Source organism: Eleutherodactylus coqui, chromosome 6 (assembly GCF_035609145.1).
Source record: "Eleutherodactylus coqui strain aEleCoq1 chromosome 6, aEleCoq1.hap1, whole genome shotgun sequence".
Classification (NCBI taxonomy): Eukaryota; Metazoa; Chordata; class Amphibia; order Anura; family Eleutherodactylidae; genus Eleutherodactylus; species Eleutherodactylus coqui.
The window spans coordinates 150,762,026-150,784,677 of record NC_089842.1 but is presented as its reverse complement, the minus strand read 5'-3'; the positions used below and the strand labels follow the sequence as shown (position 1 = coordinate 150,784,677).

The 22,652-nt window shown below is 43.4% G+C and overlaps 1 protein-coding gene across 4 annotated transcripts in view; it reads left to right on the top strand.

Moving 5' to 3' along the window:
- FERMT2 (FERM domain containing kindlin 2) overlaps positions 1 to 22,652 on the top strand; it is a 77,443-nt gene that overhangs the window by 27,161 nt on the left and 27,630 nt on the right. For all 4 annotated transcript variants that reach the window (XM_066607983.1, XM_066607985.1, XM_066607984.1 and 1 more), the window contains exons 3-4: positions 10,820 to 11,053; positions 21,187 to 21,321. In XM_066607983.1, the coding sequence (XP_066464080.1) occupies positions 10,820 to 11,053; positions 21,187 to 21,321 (369 nt within the window). The remainder of the gene's footprint in view (positions 1 to 10,819; positions 11,054 to 21,186; positions 21,322 to 22,652) is intronic.

The window sequence follows — 22,652 nt, the reverse complement described above, 5'->3', positions numbered from 1 at the left end:
ACTAAAGAGATGCAGGTTGGAGACCTTTGTCCTAATGCCAGGGCTTCACAGTGATTTCATGCCACCACTCCCCCGAAGTCATTGGCTAATTGTTCGGTTTAAATACCGATCATTCATTCTTATACAGTGAATGTGAATGACGGAATGATTTAGCAAGCAAACTATTTATCTTCCTGTATAAATGGGCTGCATGAGTGAACTCTGACATGCTCATACACACCAGCCAACCAGACTTGGGTCCCTATCTTGTTACCTTAGGATCTGTTTTGGTGTGCCGATGTAAAAATACATGTAAATTGTAGTCTTTGAAGAGCAATCTGGAAATCCAGCTATACAGAATTGCTAACGGTTAGCAATAAATTAAGCATGAATTTTGGAGAGCGGAGTCTGCAGGTGTCTTTTATTCCTGCTATAAATTTTGGGGTATACATAGTTTCAAAGCTATGTACTACAGCTGATGTGGTGGGGGTTTTTTCTAGCCAACTGATGTTCCACAGTGACTTATTCTCTGTTTCTCTGTATGTTAAAATTGTGACATTCCTACAGGTGTCATCAGTGTCTTTAATCTAAAGGTTAAAAGAATAAAAAAAACTTTGCAACACCAGCACTTGGTCACCTAATTACAATTCAAGGGGTATTCTAGGCTCTTTCAACTGATGACCTATCCTCTGAAAAGGTCCTCTTTAGTTGATCAATGGGGATCCACGCTCGGGGGTGAGATGTCATTATTGCTTTGGGTAGGAAGTGAAAGCACTGGCTTTACTTCCTTTAAAATCAATAGGAGCGCTACACTTCTGCTACACTTCCTGCTCCTTTTAAGGTCCAGATTGGGACAGAGACCCCCACAGTCTGATGAGGGAGAGAAAGGAACAGTCTTGTCATGCCAAAACAGGGAAAGAACTGCAGATACCTGCCCTTAATTCCTAGAATTTGGACCTAAAGACAGATTACTACGATCCCTGTTATGACCTAATAAGCAAGACTAGTTATGCCTGGACTTAAACTGCCTCTGATAATGTTGACACCCCACCCCCACCTTTCATCCTGCTCCTAGATTAAAACACTGTATGTGACCCTAACTGGCTCTTAACATATTTTGACCATCAGGGAGCTCCCATTAGGGATCAGTAATACAGTGCAGAATACTCAAAAAATAAAAACCCTCCTGAGGTGTAAGGCAGCGGGACAGCTGCTCACAAAGTGATGAGTGTTCCCTGGCACATGGTTGAATTTTGTACAGAAACTATTTTATGGTATCAAACATTAATGACCTTTCCTGTAGATATCACTGGGGCTCCCCCAAACCTCCTTCTGATATACAGGTTGGTCAGCAAGCTCTTTTATTAAGTGCTGCATACTGGTATGGAGATAGTTGCGGACACCTTTTAACCGCCCCCCCCCCCCCCCCCCCGCCCAAATCTATCGAACGTTTTTGGCCATGTCCTAAATGTCTCAGATGTATTGTGTTATTAGATGTGATACCATCCATTGCAGGATTTTTTTTTTCCCTATAGGAAAACAATTGAAGACACTGTAATCCTGCTAGTCATGCTCATAAAAGCCCTGTCCTAATGGTGCACTAAAGCACTATCAGTTTGGCAAAGTAAATGGTAGTGTTGGAGAAACTGAGAATTGTTTGGAGAAACATTTGGCTTCCATATCTCCCAGCGTATGCCTCAAGGGGACTGCTCCTCCTTCCGGTTCTTCTGTCCCACTTTACTGACATTCAGCACTTCGAAAATAGGAAAAACCTTTGTATGATTGATTTGATTTGTCTCCTTGCTCGTATTCATTCCTGTCTTCAGCTGACTTTCTGGTAAATACCATGAAATCCCATGAAGAAATAGATCTTCTGCTTCATGAACCATAAGTTTCCTTCTGAGTTTCTGTGGCTCTGAATAGTCGTGTGATTTATCACGCTGGTCCTGAGTGATGGTATGATGTGCAGCATCCAGGAACAAGTAGCCAGAATCTTCTGTTTTAACCTTTTCACTGATCAAGTAGCTGTATCTCATGGTTGTTGGGGCCCTTGGTTTGGAAATCGGGATGGTCTTGGAGAGTCATCTTACTCCATTATGGATAGAAGGTTATCTAATGAAGCCTACTGAACATATTTTCTAAGGGGAAACTAGATGCTATTGAGGGTGGGGTGCATGATGTAGATAGGGTTTTGAATTTGTATGACCTCAACCCTGCACTAGTTATAATGCAGCATTTCCGTTTTGCTTGACATTACTTCAAGCTACCACCATATATATGGAAGATGGCTCTTGGCTAGTTTGGGCACAGCATTCACTGTAGGGTAACCAAGTGTGCTTGATTATGACGATTGGCTGAGCGTGCATGTTTACTATCATAGGGAGAAAACAGGTGGCTGCTAGACAGCTGACAGTCCCTGGTAACCTTGAATTAAGCATGCTGAAATCTAACATGCCTGATCTCTGTATGGGTGAATTTGTCAAGTGCCATCCCCTCCATCTGCTTTAGGATGTTGACCAATACAGTTGACATTTATGTTGTACATGGGTAGCTCAAAACCGAAGACTGGACAGGTGTGGGAGCTTTTACCTGTTTACCTGTCCAATCACTTCCTTCAAAATTGGCACCAGGGGTTACTAGCAGCCCTGTTGCCCATCCTCTGACATGATTATTTTCATTCAAAACAACCATCGCTATAGTGTTACTCCTGTCCTTGGGCTCTGCTTAGTATTGCAGCTCGGCCCCGCTTCTAGACAACTGGGAGTGGGCAAAATGAGCTTTATAATGGGGTTACGTTTTGTGCATAGGATATTTTATTAATTACATATCAGGCACTTTCTATAGTGTACGGATACTATATTTCAACATTGTTGGCTTTTAGACCTAGGCTAATGTGCATCTGTTCTGTCTTGCCCTTTTCAATCCTAAATCCACATTTTTGCTCGGCCTGCAGGTCGGTGGCAGCTGCTCTTTTATCACCGTCTCCTCTCCAAAATACCCTCTTGCTGACAACCGTGAGTTATCTGCCACCCATCCACTCTTGCATGTTGGAATCTGTAGTGACCTGTCTAAGTGGCCTTGAAGGAGCAGCACGTGTTATGTATATTTGTTTTTACTTCAAGATCTTTCACTTTATCCTTGAGTTGTCGTCTTCATATAAGTTGTTTTAACATCAGTTCAGGTATTTCTTAATATTTATTTTAGACATAGTTGGGTGACAACCAATATGTCCATTCTTACAACACCCATGGCGGATGTTGTCAGCTTTCCCAGACAAATAACGGAATTGTAAATCTGTTACTAGGTACTTGGTCTTATGGGTTTGTGCTATATGTGTAATGCGGTGCTTTACCAAGTCCAGTCCACAAGGTCCTGTTTTCAGGATGTCCTCGGTATTGCACAGGTGATGTAATTGTCGGTGCCTCAGATATTGCCACGGGTGTTCTTACTATAGGATATCCTGAAAACATGACCTATTGGGGGGCCTTGAACTGGTGTTGGGGAAACACTAGTGTAATGTGTGGACATCCACTCTGGGTTCTCCATATGCTTTGTCTCCGATTCTTAGATTCTGCATGTGTTTTGAGAAAGAAGCAGTAACTTCTAGTACTGGGGTAGGATTGTAATAAAAACCTTCATTAATGTATTGGACTGATCTAAAGCCTGTTCTGCTGGCAGGGATTGCAGGTGCTGCATTGAGGTGCTGGCGCAGCACGTGTTAGGATAAAGCACACATGTTATCGTATCCATCGCACTGGAAAGAATTTCTACAACCAGACGTCAGCTGGAACACGCTGATTTATAAAAGCTCTCAGCCATGTAATTCTATGAGGGTCTCATGGCTGAGATTCAGAAGGAATATGCACATACTTTTCTTCAGAAATCCCAGAGATTACGTGTCTACGTGTTGCCAGGTCTTCTGCTTTTCCTATATTCCTAATGGATTCCATAAAAAGTCACATTAATTGTGCTTTCCAGCTCTTTAACTATCAGAACCAGCTGCTTCTCTATCAGTTTTTACTAGGCTGTTTGTATAATTATAGCATACCTTATTGTACTTTTTAAAGAGCTGAAGTGAACTTTAGAGAAGGGGTCTTCATGATGCAATCCATCTAAAGAGAGCCATCCTAAGGCAACTGCCAAAGAGGAAAATGCTCTTTGCCATCCTGCATTGTAAAGAGGGGAGTTAGAGTATCAGACCTCCCTATCCGCACCGTCATGATAGTCACATGCACTAGTATGGCTTAGAGATGGGTTGCTTGATGCAACCCTCTTAAATAAAAAGCTATTCTAACTGGTCAATGATAAAGCCTGGTTTAGACACAACGATTATCGCTCAAAATATGTATTTTGAGCGATAATCGTTGTGTGCATTTAGAGGGCAAGGTGATCACTCAAACGGCAGTTGACAGTTTTGAGCAATCGCTCTGAGCGGGGTATGCAGAAGACAAGCAGGGCTGCTTGTCTTCTGCTTCCAGCTGTTCTCTTCTCAGAGCGCTCAGCTGTTATACAGCAGAGCACTCCAAGCAGGGTATGCAGAACACAGCTGGAGTGCTGTGTTCTTCATACCCCAGGTGTGTTCATGGAGTGCTCAGCTGGTATACAGCTGTGCGCTCTGTGTGGCATATGCAGAACATAGCTGGAGCGCTGTGTTCTTCATACTCTGGCTGTGTTCACCCAGTGGGATACCAGCTGAAGCAATAGTATCAGCTGTATCCCGCTGTGAACTCCTGATAAGGCTGATCATTCTCTTTTAGCATGCTGAAAGATGACGATCAGCGACTCGTTAACGAAACCTGCACGATGTCAGTGCAGTTGACTCTAACGATTCTTGCTCAAAAGACTGCTTTCAGCTATTTTTGAGCGAGAATCGTTGTCTAAACCAGCCTTAACACAGTACAATTACAAATTTGGAGCAGTTATGTTCCTCCTTGAACGTTCCCATTCCCCTTCATTTGAATATGGTAGAGGGACGGTGACTATCACATCATCACTCAAAATTGGTGCTTAAAGAGGTCATGATGTGTCTATTAAACATTCCTGCCATGCCTGCTAATGTTATGTATTAAAGGGACAGTAAAAAGTGAAATCTATCCTCTCTACTTTTATTGTAGTATTCCATCAATTGTTCTCCATTATGGCTTGGATACTGTTATCTCTTATATCTGCAGTACTGAAAACCTCCAGAAACCTTTTATCTCCATATTGTTGAGTCATGATATCTTATAATGTGCAGACTTTGGGTTTACTAGTCCAGATTATCTATGCGACTATTCAATAGTAGTGGTTGTTTTATCCATGTCCCCCTCTGATCTCTGACTTCTTGTCTTTGATTCTGTCTTATCTTGTTTATTTGTGACTTCAGTCTGAAGAGTTGAAATCTTGACTACAAGCCCTTTACTATCAGCTGTAAAGTGGATGACAGGAGATCAATTCCCTCTTTGTACAAAGATTTGTAGCTTGGATGCTCTTCTGGAGGTAGTCAAAGTTTGGGAACATCAAGACTATCTTCAAGAGGAGTCTTGAGAGCTTTTCTGATAAGAAACCTCGCTGACCACAAATGGACTTCTATACAGTCATTTAGGGCAGACCTAGTGGCTTTGGCTGGAAGACCTCAGTAGTTAAGAACCAAATTGGACCAATTCCAGGATAAACAAATCCTGTAACTTATTTTGTGGTCATTATGTTCTGTGTGGTGGAGTTGGTTCAGTATTTTGGTGCACCTTGTGGGACTTCACTGAAAGCCATGTATTTAAATTTAGATGAAAAAAAAACTTTGTTCAGGATTAGGAAAAAATTATCTGATGCGTTTGCAGAAACTGCACCACTTCTGTCAATGAGCTGTATCTAGTATTGCAGCATTCACTCAGGTATAATACCAGACATAACCTATAGACAGATATGGTGTTTCTGTAAAGACTATGCAGACTTCCTCTGTTTTCCCCCTAGTCTTAGACAAACCTCTAACTGCATCTTGTGTTTAGAAAGTCTCAGAATCTAATGTTCTGTGTGGGTTTGCTTTTATATCAGGACTCATTAGGACTCATCAGGACAATGGAGAACCTAATTTAAACGCTGACCATACGGGCACTCCTTGCAGATGTGGTGGTCTGTCCACCCCCCTCCCTTTTTCAGTTTGGGAACAGAATCCTAATATGTCCATGCCAACCATGACCGTTGCGCTAGTCTATAGCTAATTAGAAAAAAAAAACCAAATTCATGCTAGGTGGAGTTCTATGCTGTGAATTGTAATTTCCCAAGAATTGGAGATAAATACACCCTGCATATCCCCCAGATAAAAATCAACCAAACCCAACAATTTACCAGGAACCGCCTCCATGGGTATCTTGCAATTGTCCCCAATAGCAGATGATGGAGGAAAAGAAGGCAGTAGTGCAAAAGCTTGGTATATAGGAATTTTTTTTTAAATTTTATTATAAAGGCATATGTGTTGGAAAAAGTATCTCATGGCCTACATGAATGTGGTGTTCCAAAATCATATTTTTCAATTCATGAACACTAAAGAAAAAAAAAAACTTGACTGCATTGACATATCAGCCAAAGACTTTGTATTAGAATTAGAGATGAGCGAGCGTACTCGGAAAAGCACTACTCGCTCGAGTAATTTGCTTTATCCGAGTATCGCTGTGCTCGGGTCTGAAGATTCGGGTGCCAGCAGGGAGCTGCAGGGGAGAGCGGGGAGGAACGGAGGTAAGATCTTTCTCTCCTTCTCTCCCGCCCGCTCTCCCCTGCTCCCCGCCTCGACTCACCTGTCAGCCGCAGCGGCACCCGAATCTTCAGGGACGAGCACAGCGATACTCGGATAAAGCACATTACTCGAGCGAGTAGTGCTTTTCCGAGTACGCTCGCTCATCTCTACTTAGAATGTATGAATTCTCTCGTGTTGTGTTTGTTAACAGACTTCATCTCTCCAACCAAGAGGTCATATTATGCTAAATATTCTGCACCCTCTCAATTAGCGCCTCTATCTAATGACCTATATTCCATTATATTAACAGCAGGGGCTTCCTGGTTAAAACTTATATGGTCTACATGTTCCTGAATGTTGCAGACCAACCATGCTGGGCATTTATTTTTGGCACCATTCTGTCCTTTTAAAGTACAGATACAGAATGGTGATGATCTTCCTTTTTTAGAGACTTGAAGATAATCTAATATAACCTGAATATAATATTTAAAGGGGTTGATTTAGAAAGCCCATTTTCAAATAATTTGATCCCCGCAGATTACAGCAATTCCTTGGGAGTCCCAGCAGTAGAAGAACCTATACAGCTCACATGTTAAGACAAGAAAAGGAAAAATAGGCTCCGAATCCAATCTAGTCCTATTATAATCAAAATCCAAAACGCTCTCTCCATAAGCATTAACTAGGAATTGGATCCCTTTAAAATATAACTTCTATTGAATTATACAAAGATTGCACATAAAAACGAAAATATTTACAAGCCGTGTGTGTGTGTGTGTGTGTGTGTGTGTGTGTGTGTGTGTGTGTGTGTGTGTGTGTGTGTGTGTGTGTGTGTGTGTGTGTGTGTGTGTGTGTGTGTGTGTGTGTGTGTGTGTGTGTGTGTGTGTGTGTGTGTGTGTGTGTGTGTGTGTGTGTGTGTGTGTGTGTGTGTGTGTGTGTGTGTGTGTGTGTGTGTGTGTGTGTGTGTGTGTGTGTGTGTGTGTGTGTGTGTGTGTGTGTGTGTGTGTGTGGTTTATTACTATCCACATTGTTGATGTTTTCCCATATTAAGATAGCTGTCAGCCTATGGCTATAGTTCTATTTACATATGTTATTCAGCAGGTCAGTACTGGAGAGGATGATCAGATGGTTAAAGAATAATAAATGGGGCAGGCATTCTCCATAGAGACCAATAACTAATAAATTCTGCTAGCTGGAGGTGCAGGGAAGCCTCCAGAACACTGTCTATAGCATCTGACTGATCTGATCCTCAGAACCTGCCACACCATCCTCCAGCATTTAACATTGAGGGAAACTGCATGACTATCTAGCTATGTTCTGAGTGATAGCAATGCCCCAAAGGGTTAATAGCATGGGATAGCAATGCCTGCGGTCTAATACTGCTATTAAAAGATGGGACAGAGCTTTCTTTCCTGCTTATGTTCAAGTGGCCCTTCTAGTAAAAAAGGCTTGTCCAAAATAAAGACCCACCAGAACTTTTGTTTTAATGGTCTGATTGCACATTTCAGTAACTTGGTAGCTGGACCTCCATATTAACAGATCACTTTACTACTCAAGGTAGATTCACACTAATCTTCATGGACCTGATTAGTGCAATTTCACATACTTGAGTAGGCTAGTGGTGCTGTAGAGAAGCATTGTGGATCTGAGCTGCGTCTGCCAATTTTCAAGTGGAGTATTGCCAGCATTAAAGAACTGTAAATGGAGGAGGACAATAAGTGCCCTATTTAATGCTGGAGAGTGTCTTAAAAGGAACTGAGTTGAGAAATTTGCATTCCTAGCTAGCTGATGAAATGCTGGTGGAGAGAATGAAAATTGGGTCAGGGAAGTTACCTTGGGAGGGAGGGGGGGGGGATGGAGTCCTAAAATATTAGATATATAGTCTATTTGCTACAATGGTACCTGTTGTGTTCCTAAAATGGCTGTATTGGTAGACTCGCTGTGCAGTATAGGCCTGGGCATGTGTTACATAGTTGTGGCTGCTCAGCTTTCCTCCCACATGTTCATAGTATTTCCCTGCAGCAGAATCTGGTTCCATGGCTTCTGAACAGCAATTGGTAGACCACCCATGTATCTGAGCTGCATTATGAAGAGACTTGAGTTAATGATCTCTATTGACTAGTGATTATTGATCAATGGATGGCTCAAAGGTCAGATCCCAAAATCTCTGGGTGGAACCAGCTAACAACTATGTGTATGAAGGGTACACAAAGATCAGATGTTTTTGTGGGGTTTTTTTTTTTTTTCTTCCTTATTTTCTAAGGGGAGAAAATCTTACCAGATGCCCCTTGAATGTGCTTGTCTCCCCTTTCCTTATGAGATACCTGTGTGGCTAATTATTCACTTTTTTTTCTATTTTTTTTTTCCTCAATCGCATCTAGAAGTCTCCATTTATAACTCAATATGGTTGTAGAAGATTGGAGCACCTGGACTAATAACCTGGTAAAGGATATGAGGAAAGAAAAACAGATTAGATATAGTTAGGAATTTTAATATAAAAGTAGTTTTATAACCTGAAGGTGAGGAATTGATATTATTCGCCATGTCTGGATACTATTTGTTGGCTGATTTGGAATGGCTATTTGCTAGCTATTCAGCAAAATGGCACTATGGGAAAATGTTGCTTATGAGCCCTGTGAGGGGCATTTCACATACTTGGCTAATCTCTTCCTCTTTCCATAATCAAATCTGCATTGTACAATCATAACTGTTACATTGTGTTTATTTTTTGTATATGCAACATTGCATATAAGCCTTCAGATCCAAGTTTTGAGTTTACCCGTTCAGAGGGGCATTTAGTAATGTGTCTATTTCCAGGAATGTTTCCAGTTCTCTGCAGTGTCCTTGGATTGTTATTGATGTAACCAGCTTATGACTTGAATTACAATTGCTGCATTAGCCAGTAAATTCAGGTTGGCGTAATTTTGCTGTGATGTCCAAGCCTTGAAAACTGGATAAATCCCCATTACTGGGTCTCCTCCTAATGGAGTTATTAGCCCTAATTGAAACGCTCCTTAGCTGAGCATGGTTCAGAATGAAATTAATGTCTCCATCCCAGGCTTCAGGAGGTCTCTAAGGAAACGTAAATCTCCTAAGAAACCTGATCCTTACAACAGATCAATGCAAGTGACTAGAATGAAAACTAAGTAACTAATGTTACGGCTGAGGACTTTGGTTACCTACAAGTTATTGTTGTAATGCCATGTGCATAGCATTGAGGTATAGACGGCTCCTTTTAAATATTCATTCCCACCAGCTTTTTTTTTTCTGTTTGCACTTGAAAATCTTTAGATCCGGCTGAGTTCTGGAGCGTTGCCAGCATCCATTCAAATCAGTAAATGGGCATTGATTTCAATGGGTGCTCTGCAGAGCTTCATTTAGACGGAGTGTACGTGTTTTGTGATGTGGTTATTGGCTGCATGTTTATAGGTGAGACACTTTCTTTTAAAGTTTCACCTGTGAAAACCGCACAACCAATAGCTTAATCACAAAACGGCAGCAGTTCTTGGTAAAATGTGTGGTGCTTTGCTACGTGTAAAAATAACCTGTAAAGTACCCTGACTAATCAGCTGTTTGCTGGCCAGTGTGTTCATGCACTGAACTGGCTTCTGCAGGAAGCAAACAGCTTCGTTCTCACTGCAGTGGCCAGGCTTGGTATTACACGCAAAGTTCTTACTCACTTCAATGATAACTTTACCTGTAATTACAAGTCTGGTCAATACAGTATGAAAGGAGCGGTCTGTGCTTATATAGTGAGCCAATTTCTGAAGAGGGGGACAGGCCCACGAACAGCTGACTGACTAGAATCCTGGGCAGCAAAATCCTGCTGATGTACTGTTGATGGTCCCTAAGGATAGGCCATCAAAGGGGTTGTAAGCTATTAACTATTCCCATATACCTGCTCATGCATGTGTTTTCAGGGGGGGGGGGGGGTTCTTTCCCAAAGGAACAAAGGATTGTGCAGTTAAAATCCAAAGCCATTAGAAGCTGCGGACACCCCTATATGCATTAGTTGGTTATCCGATCATGCTTTCTTATATCTAACCTGTATGATTGCCTTGAGAAAGATTCCATTTCTTCTGTAAAAAGTTGGAATAAGAAAATTGATCACCTTTCTTCTTATTTTTGTTTCAGATGTAAAGAAAGACTGGTCAGATCACGCCTTGTGGTGGGAGAAGAAGAGAACATGGCTCTTGAAGACTCATTGGACATTAGACAAATATGGCATTCAAGCAGATGCCAAACTACAATTCACCCCTCAACACAAACTACTCCGATTGCAGCTTCCAAACATGAAATATGTCAAAGTGAAGGTCAACTTCTCAGACCGGGTCTTCAAAGCGGTCTCCGACATTTGCAAGACATTCAGTAAGTTTGGAAAAAAACAAGTCACCAGTTGTTTAAATGGGAGAAGTTAGATTAGCACAGTGCTGTTTTACAGCATGCTTCATGTCAGCAGGAGAGTAAGAGAATTGACTCGAGGATCTGCCAAATGTCTCATATTGGTGTGCAAAGATTGTGTCTTCCTGTTGGGTAAACTTTGTGACCGAAGGTTGCAGACTTTGAAAGGGCTGCTTTTTTTTTCCAGAGATGCTGTATTATGTTAGTATACTGGTTACCACCTTATGTCTAGCATAGGGGAAATAAAAATTATCACCTAATTACAGCAGGAAAGCCGAATGTCCACCCTTGAGCACCATTTTAGTTTACTCTAAATCCGTCCCAAATTCTGGTTTAGTTTAATTTCTTACTATATCTTTATAGCAGTGGTGCTCCTGTTTTTTTTTTCATGCAGGGCTCAAAATTCCTGCATTGACAGATGCTAAAAGGCATCCTGTATCACCACTAGGGGAGCTCTAGGGCTTCCTGCACACTTGCAAGACACTGAACGTAATAAAACCTCATAGTGTGTTCCTAACCTTACCCCTAGTGTTGACTGCAGATACAACCGCAACTTTATTAATAGGCCACTCCAGTGAAAACCTTTTTACTGCACCCCTCACCTGACTGCCTGTCACCCTGTAACCATCTGTGTATATTACACTGCCTTCCCTACAGTTCAGCCTCTTGTCTGATACTTATTAGATTCCAGACATTATCTTGAGTTTTTAGATTTTCCCCCTACTTTCTCTATGCTGTGATAGTAATCCCATGATGCATCACATGACCAGCTAGAGCCAGTACCATTTCTGCCTGCTGGGAAGGCAATGTGATTATCATTATTTTCTACTACTATATTCTCCTAAATAAGCTATGGACCATAAGTAGATATTGTGGCATTTCATTTAGTGATGATGCCATATTTTTGGAATGTGATTGACCTTCGTTAAAAAAACCACTTGTCTTGAATTACATACAGCAAAGTAACAAAGTTGTTTCTATAGCAAATATTAGTAGCATGAAGTCACAATACCTGCAACCTTTGCAGCAATTCTCTATTAGATCCACCCTGTTCGTCTTTGTTTATCTATAGTTTAAAAAGTATCAATTTACTTATATGAAGGAAGGCTACAGTCATTCAGCTATTTGTCCCACTCAACCTTTTGCCATGATGGGAAATAAAGGCAATACTACTTGACATGTAAATCCTGATGCATCTTTGTGCTGCCACCTCTGTATTGATTAAGAGACGGGAGTTGTAATGTCATTAGCAGAAAAAAAACTGGAAACCACCACCTACTACTCCGACTTCAATATAATACATGCTTTGTATTGATTGATGTCTGTTTTAATGCGTCGGTTTCAATGTAGCTAATTGTGTGGAACGGCTGTGCAGCATAGTGGTCGCTTTGTATGAAGTGACGAGCCCCCTCTTTGTGAGGACTGGTAAGAATTTAAATCCCTTACAGACTGTGATTGTTATAGGGACAGGGAAAGGTCAGCCAATAGAGAAAGGAGATTGTCCCCTACAGGAACGAAGGGACACTTTCATCGGCCATACATTCCACAGCCCAGGGAGTCACTGCAATAATCTCAAGTGTGTTTATTTTCAAGGAGGTGGGGGTATATGCTTGCTCCCTTTTTTTACAAATGAGATGATAATGCAGAACTGAGGAAGGAGGCTCTTTATAGTCCAAGAATCTATTTGGATTACTGCAGTACTCTTGACTCCTTATTCACACAGTGGTGTAATATGCTGCAGTATCTGTAAGATGCCCTATTTTTAAAGTTTTATGTGATTGTTCCCAGTAAGAGAAACCACATAATCTTGTAGATATGATGCCTTTTAATGGCTAACAAAAATACATGATGTAATAGCTAGCTTGTGAACCTCTCGGGCTCTTCGTCAGGCTAAAAGAGCCCAAGAGGTTCGCAAGCTAGCTATTATATCATGTATTTTTGTTAGCCATGAAAAGGTATCATATTTACAAGATTACTTGGTTTTTCTTGCTGAGAACAATCACATTTTGTTCTCCTGGCTAATACGGTACCAAACCTTTTGTTTTCATTATACTTACTTACTTTTTTTACGGTTATATAAAATGTTATATTTTTGTTTTTGGGTGGTGGGTGTTTTTTCAATCCTTTTTAGGTCATTTACCTTATTGCCTCCTGTGATTATTTTCCATTTGAAGGAGATCCAGAAACTTATTGAGGTCTGTTAGTACAATATGTAGTTTTGTTGTGTTGGACTCTTGGGGGTTCTCCTGTTACTTACGGTAAGGCTGGATGTTGCTGTTTGTGCCATTACACTTGTTTATATTGCACAGACATTCTGTTTCCAGACAGACAGATCCCAGTGGGACATCTTCCTCTGAAATCCAATTGGCAGGCAGTTTGCAGTCTAAAACTCCAGCCAAGGTGATCTTGATTTAATTGATATATCCAGTGTGAGCCTTGGCCTATGAGCTTGCAATCTGATGGGAGGGTAGCTCTGGATGCCCTAGAAGAGGAGGAAGTAAGGACCTTCTCTATTTATTTTTAGGGAAGCTGGTTCTCCAATATGATGGTCAAGAAAGATGTGATTTCCTAAAGAGGACTCCTGTCCATATGCTATGTTATGGCTTGTGGACATCATGGGGGGGGGGGGGGGGGGGGGGGGGGGGGGCGGCATGCTGTTACTTGTATAAAGTTTTCACACATACAGAAGGAGTTGACATTTTGCTGCAAAACTTGGCATGCAGCTACACCTCGGGCAGATGTGCAAATTATTAGGGTTGTGGTTTGATTACGGCCTCCGGTAGGAAGACCGTTCATCTGAGAGTTGTTTCACCTTTTGTCATATATCTAAAAGCTCTCAGAGGCTCCTTGTGTGCAGTGACCTTTTTTTTTTTTTTTTTTTTTTTTTTGAGGGGCAATGACCGCTCAGCAATATGTTCAGGGCATCCTGCGCCACATGTGTTCCTCTTGTGATGGCTTCCAAGAGGCATTTTCTAGCGGGATAATGCTCGGCCGCACACACAAGGGTGTCACAGGAATGCCTCCATAACATTGTCACACATCTATGGCTGCCTGGTCACCAGATTTATTGCCAATAGAACATGTATGGAACCATTTGGGATGCCAACTTCGATATCCTATAAGTTTGCACCATCTAGAGGCTCAGTTACAGCAAATGTGGCGCAATATGCTGCAGGATATCATATGGAACCTATATACCTCCATGTTCATATCACATCTTGTAGCCAAGCTAGAGGCTGTACAACGGGGTACTAGAACCTCCATGTCCGCCCGTATCACGTCTTGTAGCTAAGCTAGCGGCAGCCCAACAGGGTACTTCAAGTGTTCACTTTTCTGCAATAAATGTTCTACTTTTGCTCTATTGTAATCCCTTACCAATGTTACAATCACACATATATATAATTCAATTTCATTTGATTCCGACAACTCCTTGATATTTAGTTTTATACTAGGTGATATACCCTTGTATTGCACAGTGATTTTATGAAAAACAGTCCTGGATTATACAAAGTGGGACACAAAAATGAGCTAAGCACCGCTCTTAGGCCTCCCTCACACAGGCTTTTTTTTCAGCGTTTAACGCTGTGTTTTGAGCGCAACCCTAAGGCTGGGTTCACACAGGGCAGATTTGACGCGGATTTTCCTTTGTGGTTTTGCCGCAGAAGAACTGCTTCTGCGGCAAAACCGCTTCAAAGGTTAATTTGGGCTTGCGGATTTAGCTGCGGATTTTCGTGCGGAAAAATCTGCAAGCGTTTTTTTTCCGCGGCGATTTTTACTTTTTGCCGCGTATTTGGTGCGGTTTTGGCTGCGTCCATAGAGGTCTATGGACACAAAAGCACTGCGGAAAAGACAGAAGAATGAACATGCTGCATCTTTTAAAACTGCGCTGCAGTTGCATTTCCGCACTGCGGCTGTGTGGAAAAAAATCCGTCCTGTGAGAACAGCTTATTGGCAAATCTCATTTGTGCTGCATTGTACTGCAAACACAGCGGTTTTGCCGCAGTGTGGATATGCAACGGCAATCCGCGGCAAATCTGCCCTGTGTGAACCCAGCCTAAGGCCTCATGCCCACAACTGTGACTGACTCCGCCAGTGAAATATCGCAGGGGAGTCCGCCACTCGCCTCTCGGATCCGCTGCGTGAACTCTGTCTGCCAGGCTAGCACCAGTACACCACTTGACGTGTCGGCAGTGGCTGATGACGCGGTGGGCGGAGATGCGTATTGACACGATACTTCCGCTGTGCTCACAGCGGAAGTATAGCGTGACGGCCGGCTTCCATTGACTCCAATGGAAGCAGGCCGCGCGTATTCCCGTGGCAAATGGAGCATGCTGCGTTTTCTTTCATGCTACGGAATTCCGCAGTGGAATATTGAGCTATTTTTTTTTTTTTTTTCTGCGATGTTTTGCGTTTTTTCTCAAGAGCAATTAGTATAGAATGTGTTCTTGTCCATCTGGTGGTTTTTTACGTTTCGTGGGTTTTTTTCACATAGGAACTGTCAGTTGCATATGTGTCCTTTATTTTTCTCTTAATGCACCCATCACGCGCGAAAATCGGCAACGCAAGTGGGTAGGCGCCCTAAAGGCCCATTTACACGGAACTATCACTCAAACAGTTTGAGTAACAGTTTTGAGCAATCATCTTTGTGTAACTTCCTAACAACTTAAGAGTTATGCAGACTGAGTGGGATACCGCTGCGATAGCTCCGAGAACAAAGCAGCTGTTTTGTATATGCAAACAGATTTTTTTTTTTTTCTTTCTTTTGAGCTTTCAGCTGGCGTCTCGCCGAGAACTGCCAGTGGGATACCAGCTGAAAGAATACTATCAGCGCCGCCCGCTGAGATATCAGTGTGCAGTGCTGATAAGGCTCATCGCTAGCTGGCTAGAAATGAGCGATGAATGAACAGTGTATGATGAGTGCGCGTGTAGATGCAACGATTACTACTCAAGACTGCTTTTGAGTGAATTTTGACTGATAATCATTGTGTCTAAATGGGACTTAAGAAACGAAAGCTAAGCTGTGATTGGCTGCTATTGGCAACGAATATCACAGAGGAAGCCTGTTTTTGTTTTTTGTGGTGCACCAGTATTTGTTGCCTGGTGCTGGAGAAAGCCCATGCAAAATTTTACTCAAATCTGAATTGGGGCACATTACTACTATAGCAGACTTTAAAGCCAGGGTCCTGCATCACAAAGTACAGAGACCCCGCATCTATTCTGTTGAGGGGGCGCACTCTTTGAATCTGTCACACAACAGATTTAGCAGCTTCTCCCCCTCCTACAGCTGCCAGGGACTTCAAAGCTTGTAACCGGATCCATGACTGACTTATATAAGTTACTACTGTATGATAGGAAGTGCCCACACACAAGTGTTTCCTTATCGCTGCCCATGAACAATGCCTTGAACAGAATCTCTTTATTCTGTGGTCGTTTTATTCCTGTGTTTTATGTGGTTCTAGAGGCTTATGCAGAATGAGCTGTAGAGACACTTGTGCTGCACTTATTCTATGGGATCCCTTTTTAAGAAGTGGTTGCGGGTTTCCCAAAAAACATCAATGCCTGTCGGCTGAACTCTTGATGGTTCGACTGCTTTTCCTCCCAACGTCCTCAAACACATGAATGCTCTGTTTGGCTGAGCGTTCATGTATTTTCCATGAAGAGCTTAGAGAAAAGATGCTATCCGTTGTCTGGCTGCACCTATCTCCAGGGAGGACCAGAGGATTGGATGCTGAAGCTTAGTGTGCCCGATCTTCCTTGCCCCAACGTCCTCTGTCGTGGGATGGTAGAGAAGCCTCCATAAATATTAGTCAACTGCTTCCCCCAAAATGATGGGTTTGGACATGTATAGATGTCCTGGGTGGGAAGAGCTTCACGCAAAATGATGTATATTTGCATCATATGGATGACGCGGAATCAAGAGCTGTGCCCACGCCATCTGCAGTAACAGCCAGCTTCCTGTCCTCAGCACATCTTTTGAGCCACCCTACGCTTTAGAACTTAAATGTGCTGCAGCAGATTCAATGACCGTGCGCTCTCCCTGTATTGTGACGGACGCATCCTTCTGGTCCATTCATGCCCTCCTTTGCTCGGCCACCCACCTCATTGCTGCTTTTATTTCCATGGCAGCGGTCTCTGATGCATTGCAAAGTGTCATGACGTCAGGCAGCACTGCACATTGCTCTTGCAGCACACTGTCACTGTTCTGGCGCTGCGCCTGGAGTCACTTTGCACCCAACCTGACATGCTTTAGCGAGCTGCTGTGCCTGCTTACTTACTGCAGCAGCGTCCAGTTGTACTGGCTGTGCTGCTGGGACTTGGCAGCAGTCATGAGGAGCAAGGAGAAGAGGCTGCATAGCTTCTAGACTCTGCTGCAGTCTGCCTGCCTAGGCTGTAGAGGGGGCACTATTACTATTTAGGGCCACAGAAGTGGCCCCTTACTAAGTAGGGCCAAATAGATGCTCTTATTCCTAAATGGGGTCACCTAGTGGAGCCACATATTGGGACCACTGGCATTAGTATAGAGGGTGCGGTTGTACCTAGGCCCAGGAGCCCATAAAGTCTCTTCCCCATATTACAAACCAATACTATCAATGAAGCTTTAAAGTTGGGGGCCCAGATCCAGAATTTGGACTGGAGCCCAGCAGCTTCAAGTTACGCCTCTGACTAGGACCTATTACTATGGTAGTATGGTGCAGCACTGAAAAGTGGATTAGGGCTTACAGCAGAAGGATGGGTAGCATGTGCAGAGGCGAGTCATGACTTTGTCTCAATGGTCGTCTGGGTCTAGAAAGAAGAAAACGGACAACTCAGCTTGGTTCTACTACTGTACTTGTTAGCTTGGTTCTAGTGCTGTATTTATGTACTGAGGCTTGTTCTGGTGCTGTATTTATGTACTGAGGCTTGATTTGGTGCTGTATTTCTTCAACCAATGTCAGAAAATATTGAAAGAGTAGTACATACTTGGAACACACTTCCAGCAGATGTGGTTGGAAAATCAACAATAAATTCAAGCTACCTGGGATAAGCCTAGATCTATCCTAAGAGAAAAGTAATATAATGCAGTGTCCGTCCGTCCGTGAATCTTCTAACTATTGTCAGTGGCCTATACACAATCTGCCCTGGACACTGATATCTCTATTTCACCCTACCCTCCTCTAGCAACCCTGATTGTGTAACCCTATATCTGTTGTGGCGCACGTAATGGATACAGGAGGAGTTCATGCAGCTTTATATTCCACATGCCAGCACAAGGGGCTGGTCTGGGTGGCACCAGTCACCTAATTTAAAAGGGCCTGCTTATCCCAGTTCTTCACATTGATATCTTCCCTTGCTCTGTCTTTTTTTTTTATCAAGCTTGTGACAACTATGAATGTGACTTTTGCTACACAGTGACACAGAATTGCCCCAATTAGCACATGAAGCAGAATGAAGTGATGCCCTGCTCTGAGTATCCGAGTGCTGTTTGACATGCATAAGCTGTGATTGGCATTGGGGTTATTAAGCAGATATGTCACTTTCTTTCATGATCATACAAACAAGGGCACAGACTGAAGGCTGGCGCTGCAGTAATAGATGAATCAGTGTTGCGTTTCTTCCCCCCCCCCCCCCCCCCCCCTTAAATCTCAGTCTCTGTCTCTCCCGCTGTTAAACTCCGAGCTTTCATCTGACAAATATTGCACAATTGTAAGCAAATCTGCCTTCCCCTTAAAAGGCTGTTTGTCTGCGCGTCTTTTCAAGGCCAGACAAATTCCTTTTGCTGCCAGTTTAAATACATAACTTTTTAAGTCTTCGTGATCATGGCCAATGACCCAACTCTCAAAATGTGATTTCTCAATCGGTGAGTTACAAAATACTTGTCTAGTTCAGTAGCTTCAGTACCACTGTTGCAACCAGTAACTCCTAAAGGGCAATTTGTCCCCAAAGATCTCCAATAAACAGATCCTTCAGTCGTCCTCTATTGTTGGTGTTTTGGGTATTAGTGTACCTTGACGCCACCGAAAGCTAGGGGTTTGACGGGAAACGCCCTTCTCAGGCACCCAGCTCCCGATTGGCGGACAAGGTAAATGTCCTGGAACCTGCAGGAATGGCTGAAGCGGCTGTGTATGATTGTCCCGCTGCTGTAGCCTTCCGTCCATCCGGGAGCCGCGGTGGATTTGCCACTGGGCTGACGACGTTGGGTCAGTTGTGTGCAGCAGTGGCGCCGCGGCAGTCACGATCTGTGGCGGCGGCCCTGTCCTCTTCCTGCAGCAGGGGCCATCATCACATTACATCGGGTGGGGGTGCGGGAGCGAGAGGTGTCCGTTTCTGGACCGGGCCCGGCGTGTGCTGCAGGAGTGATTTCCCGCCGGCTCTCACAGTCTCTGCCGATGCTCATGTGTGCTCCCTTCTGCGTCGCAGATTTCAAAGGTTCCGGGAGTGGAGTGCTCGCCGCTTCTGGGGCGGTCCCCCAGCAGTGTGTGGTCGGTGTCTCAGTGTCTCTGCCGCCGGTCCTGTGGGCTCCCTGGATCGCGCTGACACTCGCTTTGCCTGGGAGAAGGGTGGGGGGGTCACTTCAGAGTCAGGGGTGTTGCGACTTCTGGGTCCCTACCTAGGAGGAATGCACTTAGACCTGCTGCAGCGGGGTCTGCTGTATGTGCTTTTCGGCACATTTTAGTGGCCTTTCAGAACCTTCCATGGCAGTGTCCATCTATAGACATGCTATATTAAAAGATTCTCCCCTGCCCACGAGCAGAAGTCCACGGCTTTTTTCTTTCTTTTTTTTTTTTTTTTTTTTTTTTTTGTTCCCTGAGAATCGCAGCATTGTTCTATTTTGTGCAGAAAATCACATGGGCAACTTCCATTGCAGTCAATAGAAGCCGTCCGCAGTGAGCACTGCGCAAGTATCGCGGGAATCCACGTCATAGCCCAGCCCCGGCGCGTCATTCGCTGCACTGCGATTGCGTGCTGGGGCGAGACACGGCGGATCCGGACAGGTAAGTATAGGGTTCCTGGGGGCTCCGAGTCTGATTCTGCTGCGATATATTGCAGTCGGAATCCGACCCGGCCGTGGGCATGAGGCCTTAATCGCTGAAGACAACGCAACTCCAACCCATAGTGTTCTGATTTCATCGTTTGCAAACAGGGGTGACGGGTGTCAAAGTCAGTACATGTAATGTGTGCTGCGAGGCCAAATGTCCTTCCCCCAAGTGCCTGTAAATGATTACATCAGACACGGGGGCTGTAACGATGGTGCCATCTATCTCCTGGCTTATGGACGATGGAACAGTTGGAGCTGCTTGTGCTTGTCGGATAATCATACAATCTTTTTCTATAGGTGGTCTGTCGAGGGCATCCTGAGCCCGGTCACCTTGTGTGCCCTCACCCATCCACTGGTCCCAACACCTCCTAGAAGTCTGGTCAGAACAGCCCAGGTGGCGGCAATTTATCGATACGACCATCCAGCTCCTCACATTCCAATAATGCGCCCTTCTCAAACTATTAACTGATCAAAATCCGTTTTATAATCATGTCTAGTGGTCAACAAGCTCTACAAAAGTGGGGGGAAAAAAGATCCAAAACACACAAGTGGCCTCTAAGTTTTTTTTGTTTTTTTTTTTTATATATAGGCCAAAAGTGGAACCTCTTTTAGGCACTAATCGTACCATCTCAAATCATTTGCATATCTGCCTGAGATGTAACTGCATGCTGAGTTTTGTAGCTAAACTCCTTCTAGGTGCTTTGTTTTATTTTTTTACTGTATGTCAGTGTGTGTATATGTAACCTAGAATGGACCTTTCATGAAAACTGACAGACCCTCCAGTTTAGCCATTTTATCTGTTTCGCAGAGGAAATTAACCTCCTGAGTAGTGTTGTGCAAACTAAACCAGTAGAACCCTGTTTTGGGTCAAACTTTCTAGAAGTTTTGGTACGATTCAGAACTATGTTTTTAGCAAAGTTCTACCTGAAACTGGGTCCTACTGGTTTGGTTCGTTTAACACTAGGCTTCAGCACTGGTGTATAACACTGTTTTAAGAGCCATGAAAGCTCTGTAGAACACTCTCTGTATATGGATTCATCCCCTTGTATTGTAAATTTTTAGTATAGATTTCATCTTCGTGCAGATATCCGACATCCAGAGGAACTTTCACTTCTCCGAAAACCAAGAGATCCAACAAAGAAAAAAAAGAAAAAGATTGAAGATAATCAAACAGAAGAGAATATTCTGGAACTTGATGGACCTTTGACTCCTGGGACTGGTCAGTATAGAGCCAGGAACCAGTTTTCTTATGTGAACCATGTCTACCTGTACAGTGCTTGTATCTTATATCTTATGTTATTCCATCTGTCCATGGTTTAGACTTGTGTTGTAAGATTAACTTCTATCCATGAAGGAGCCATTTCATTCAGTAGGATCAACCAATTCTTCTTGAGACTTAAAGGAGCCATACTGGGGAGGGGTTGTCAGAGCATGCCAGTTTTCGACAGTACAGCTGTTGTACGACTATGTGGGTCTACTGAATTTTCACTGATGGATACTGTTGGTGGAGGGGGGAGGGGGGGGGGAAGGACCAGGCACTCTGGAATTCAAGATCTTATCCTTTGTGTTCTTCGTGGAAATAAGTTGCCACCAGAGGAGTCTGGCTGTGGTATTTTGCCCCTGCTCAGACGCCTATGCTCTGTGCCAGCCACCACATGGCTTAATTCTGACCATTGTCTGTATAGCACCACTCGCTCTCCACCTCGTCATCCTGTGCATATCTCCACCCCTTTTACCTTCTGTATCACCCTATTATTTGTAGTATGTAAGCTTGTTGGAGCAGGACCCCACCCCTATTGTTTCCATCAGTATATAAATTATCATTATTCCCCCTCCCAGCCAAGGAATGCACCTAAACAATCAGCTGAACTAAGTAAAATGACCATTTGGCCCACAGCTATTGAATGTGTATGCTCCATAGTTACATGAATATATGATCACGGTGCATCGACTGATAAGAAAGAACAAGCTATTGCATCTTTTGGGTGGCAATTCGTATTTAGATGTAGGTTGATATTTGAACAGAGGATTGGCTCAACTACATCTTGGGGTCCACATACAATTTTAGACTTTGTCATTCCAAACCTGTCAATTTAATGGTACTGATGGTTTAAAGTTTCATGTGTTTGGGTCAACTTTTTCCCTGGAAAGGGGAATTGGGGACGTTCGGTATCCAATCCTTTTGTTTCCCAGGAAGCAAGTCAGTGTCTGCTGTCTAGTTGCAGCTTACCTCCCTAAATACCTGATGGAGCTGAATGTCCTTCCAAAAGCAGCTGCTCCTTATACCTGAACAAACGTTCATTTGACAATTGTTGAAAGTCTATAGGCAGCCTTAGGCCTCATGTCCACGGGTGGATCTGATTTGCGGAATCCACGTGGATTCCACAAATCAAACCGCCCATAGGGATGCATGGGCCGTCCGCAGCCTAATTAAAGCATGCGGATTTATTTTGCGGACCTTTTTGGTACGGAAAACAAATCGCAGTATGCTCCCATTTTGCTGCGGTTCCCACAAGGACAGCTTCCATTGAAGTCAATGAAAGCTGTCTG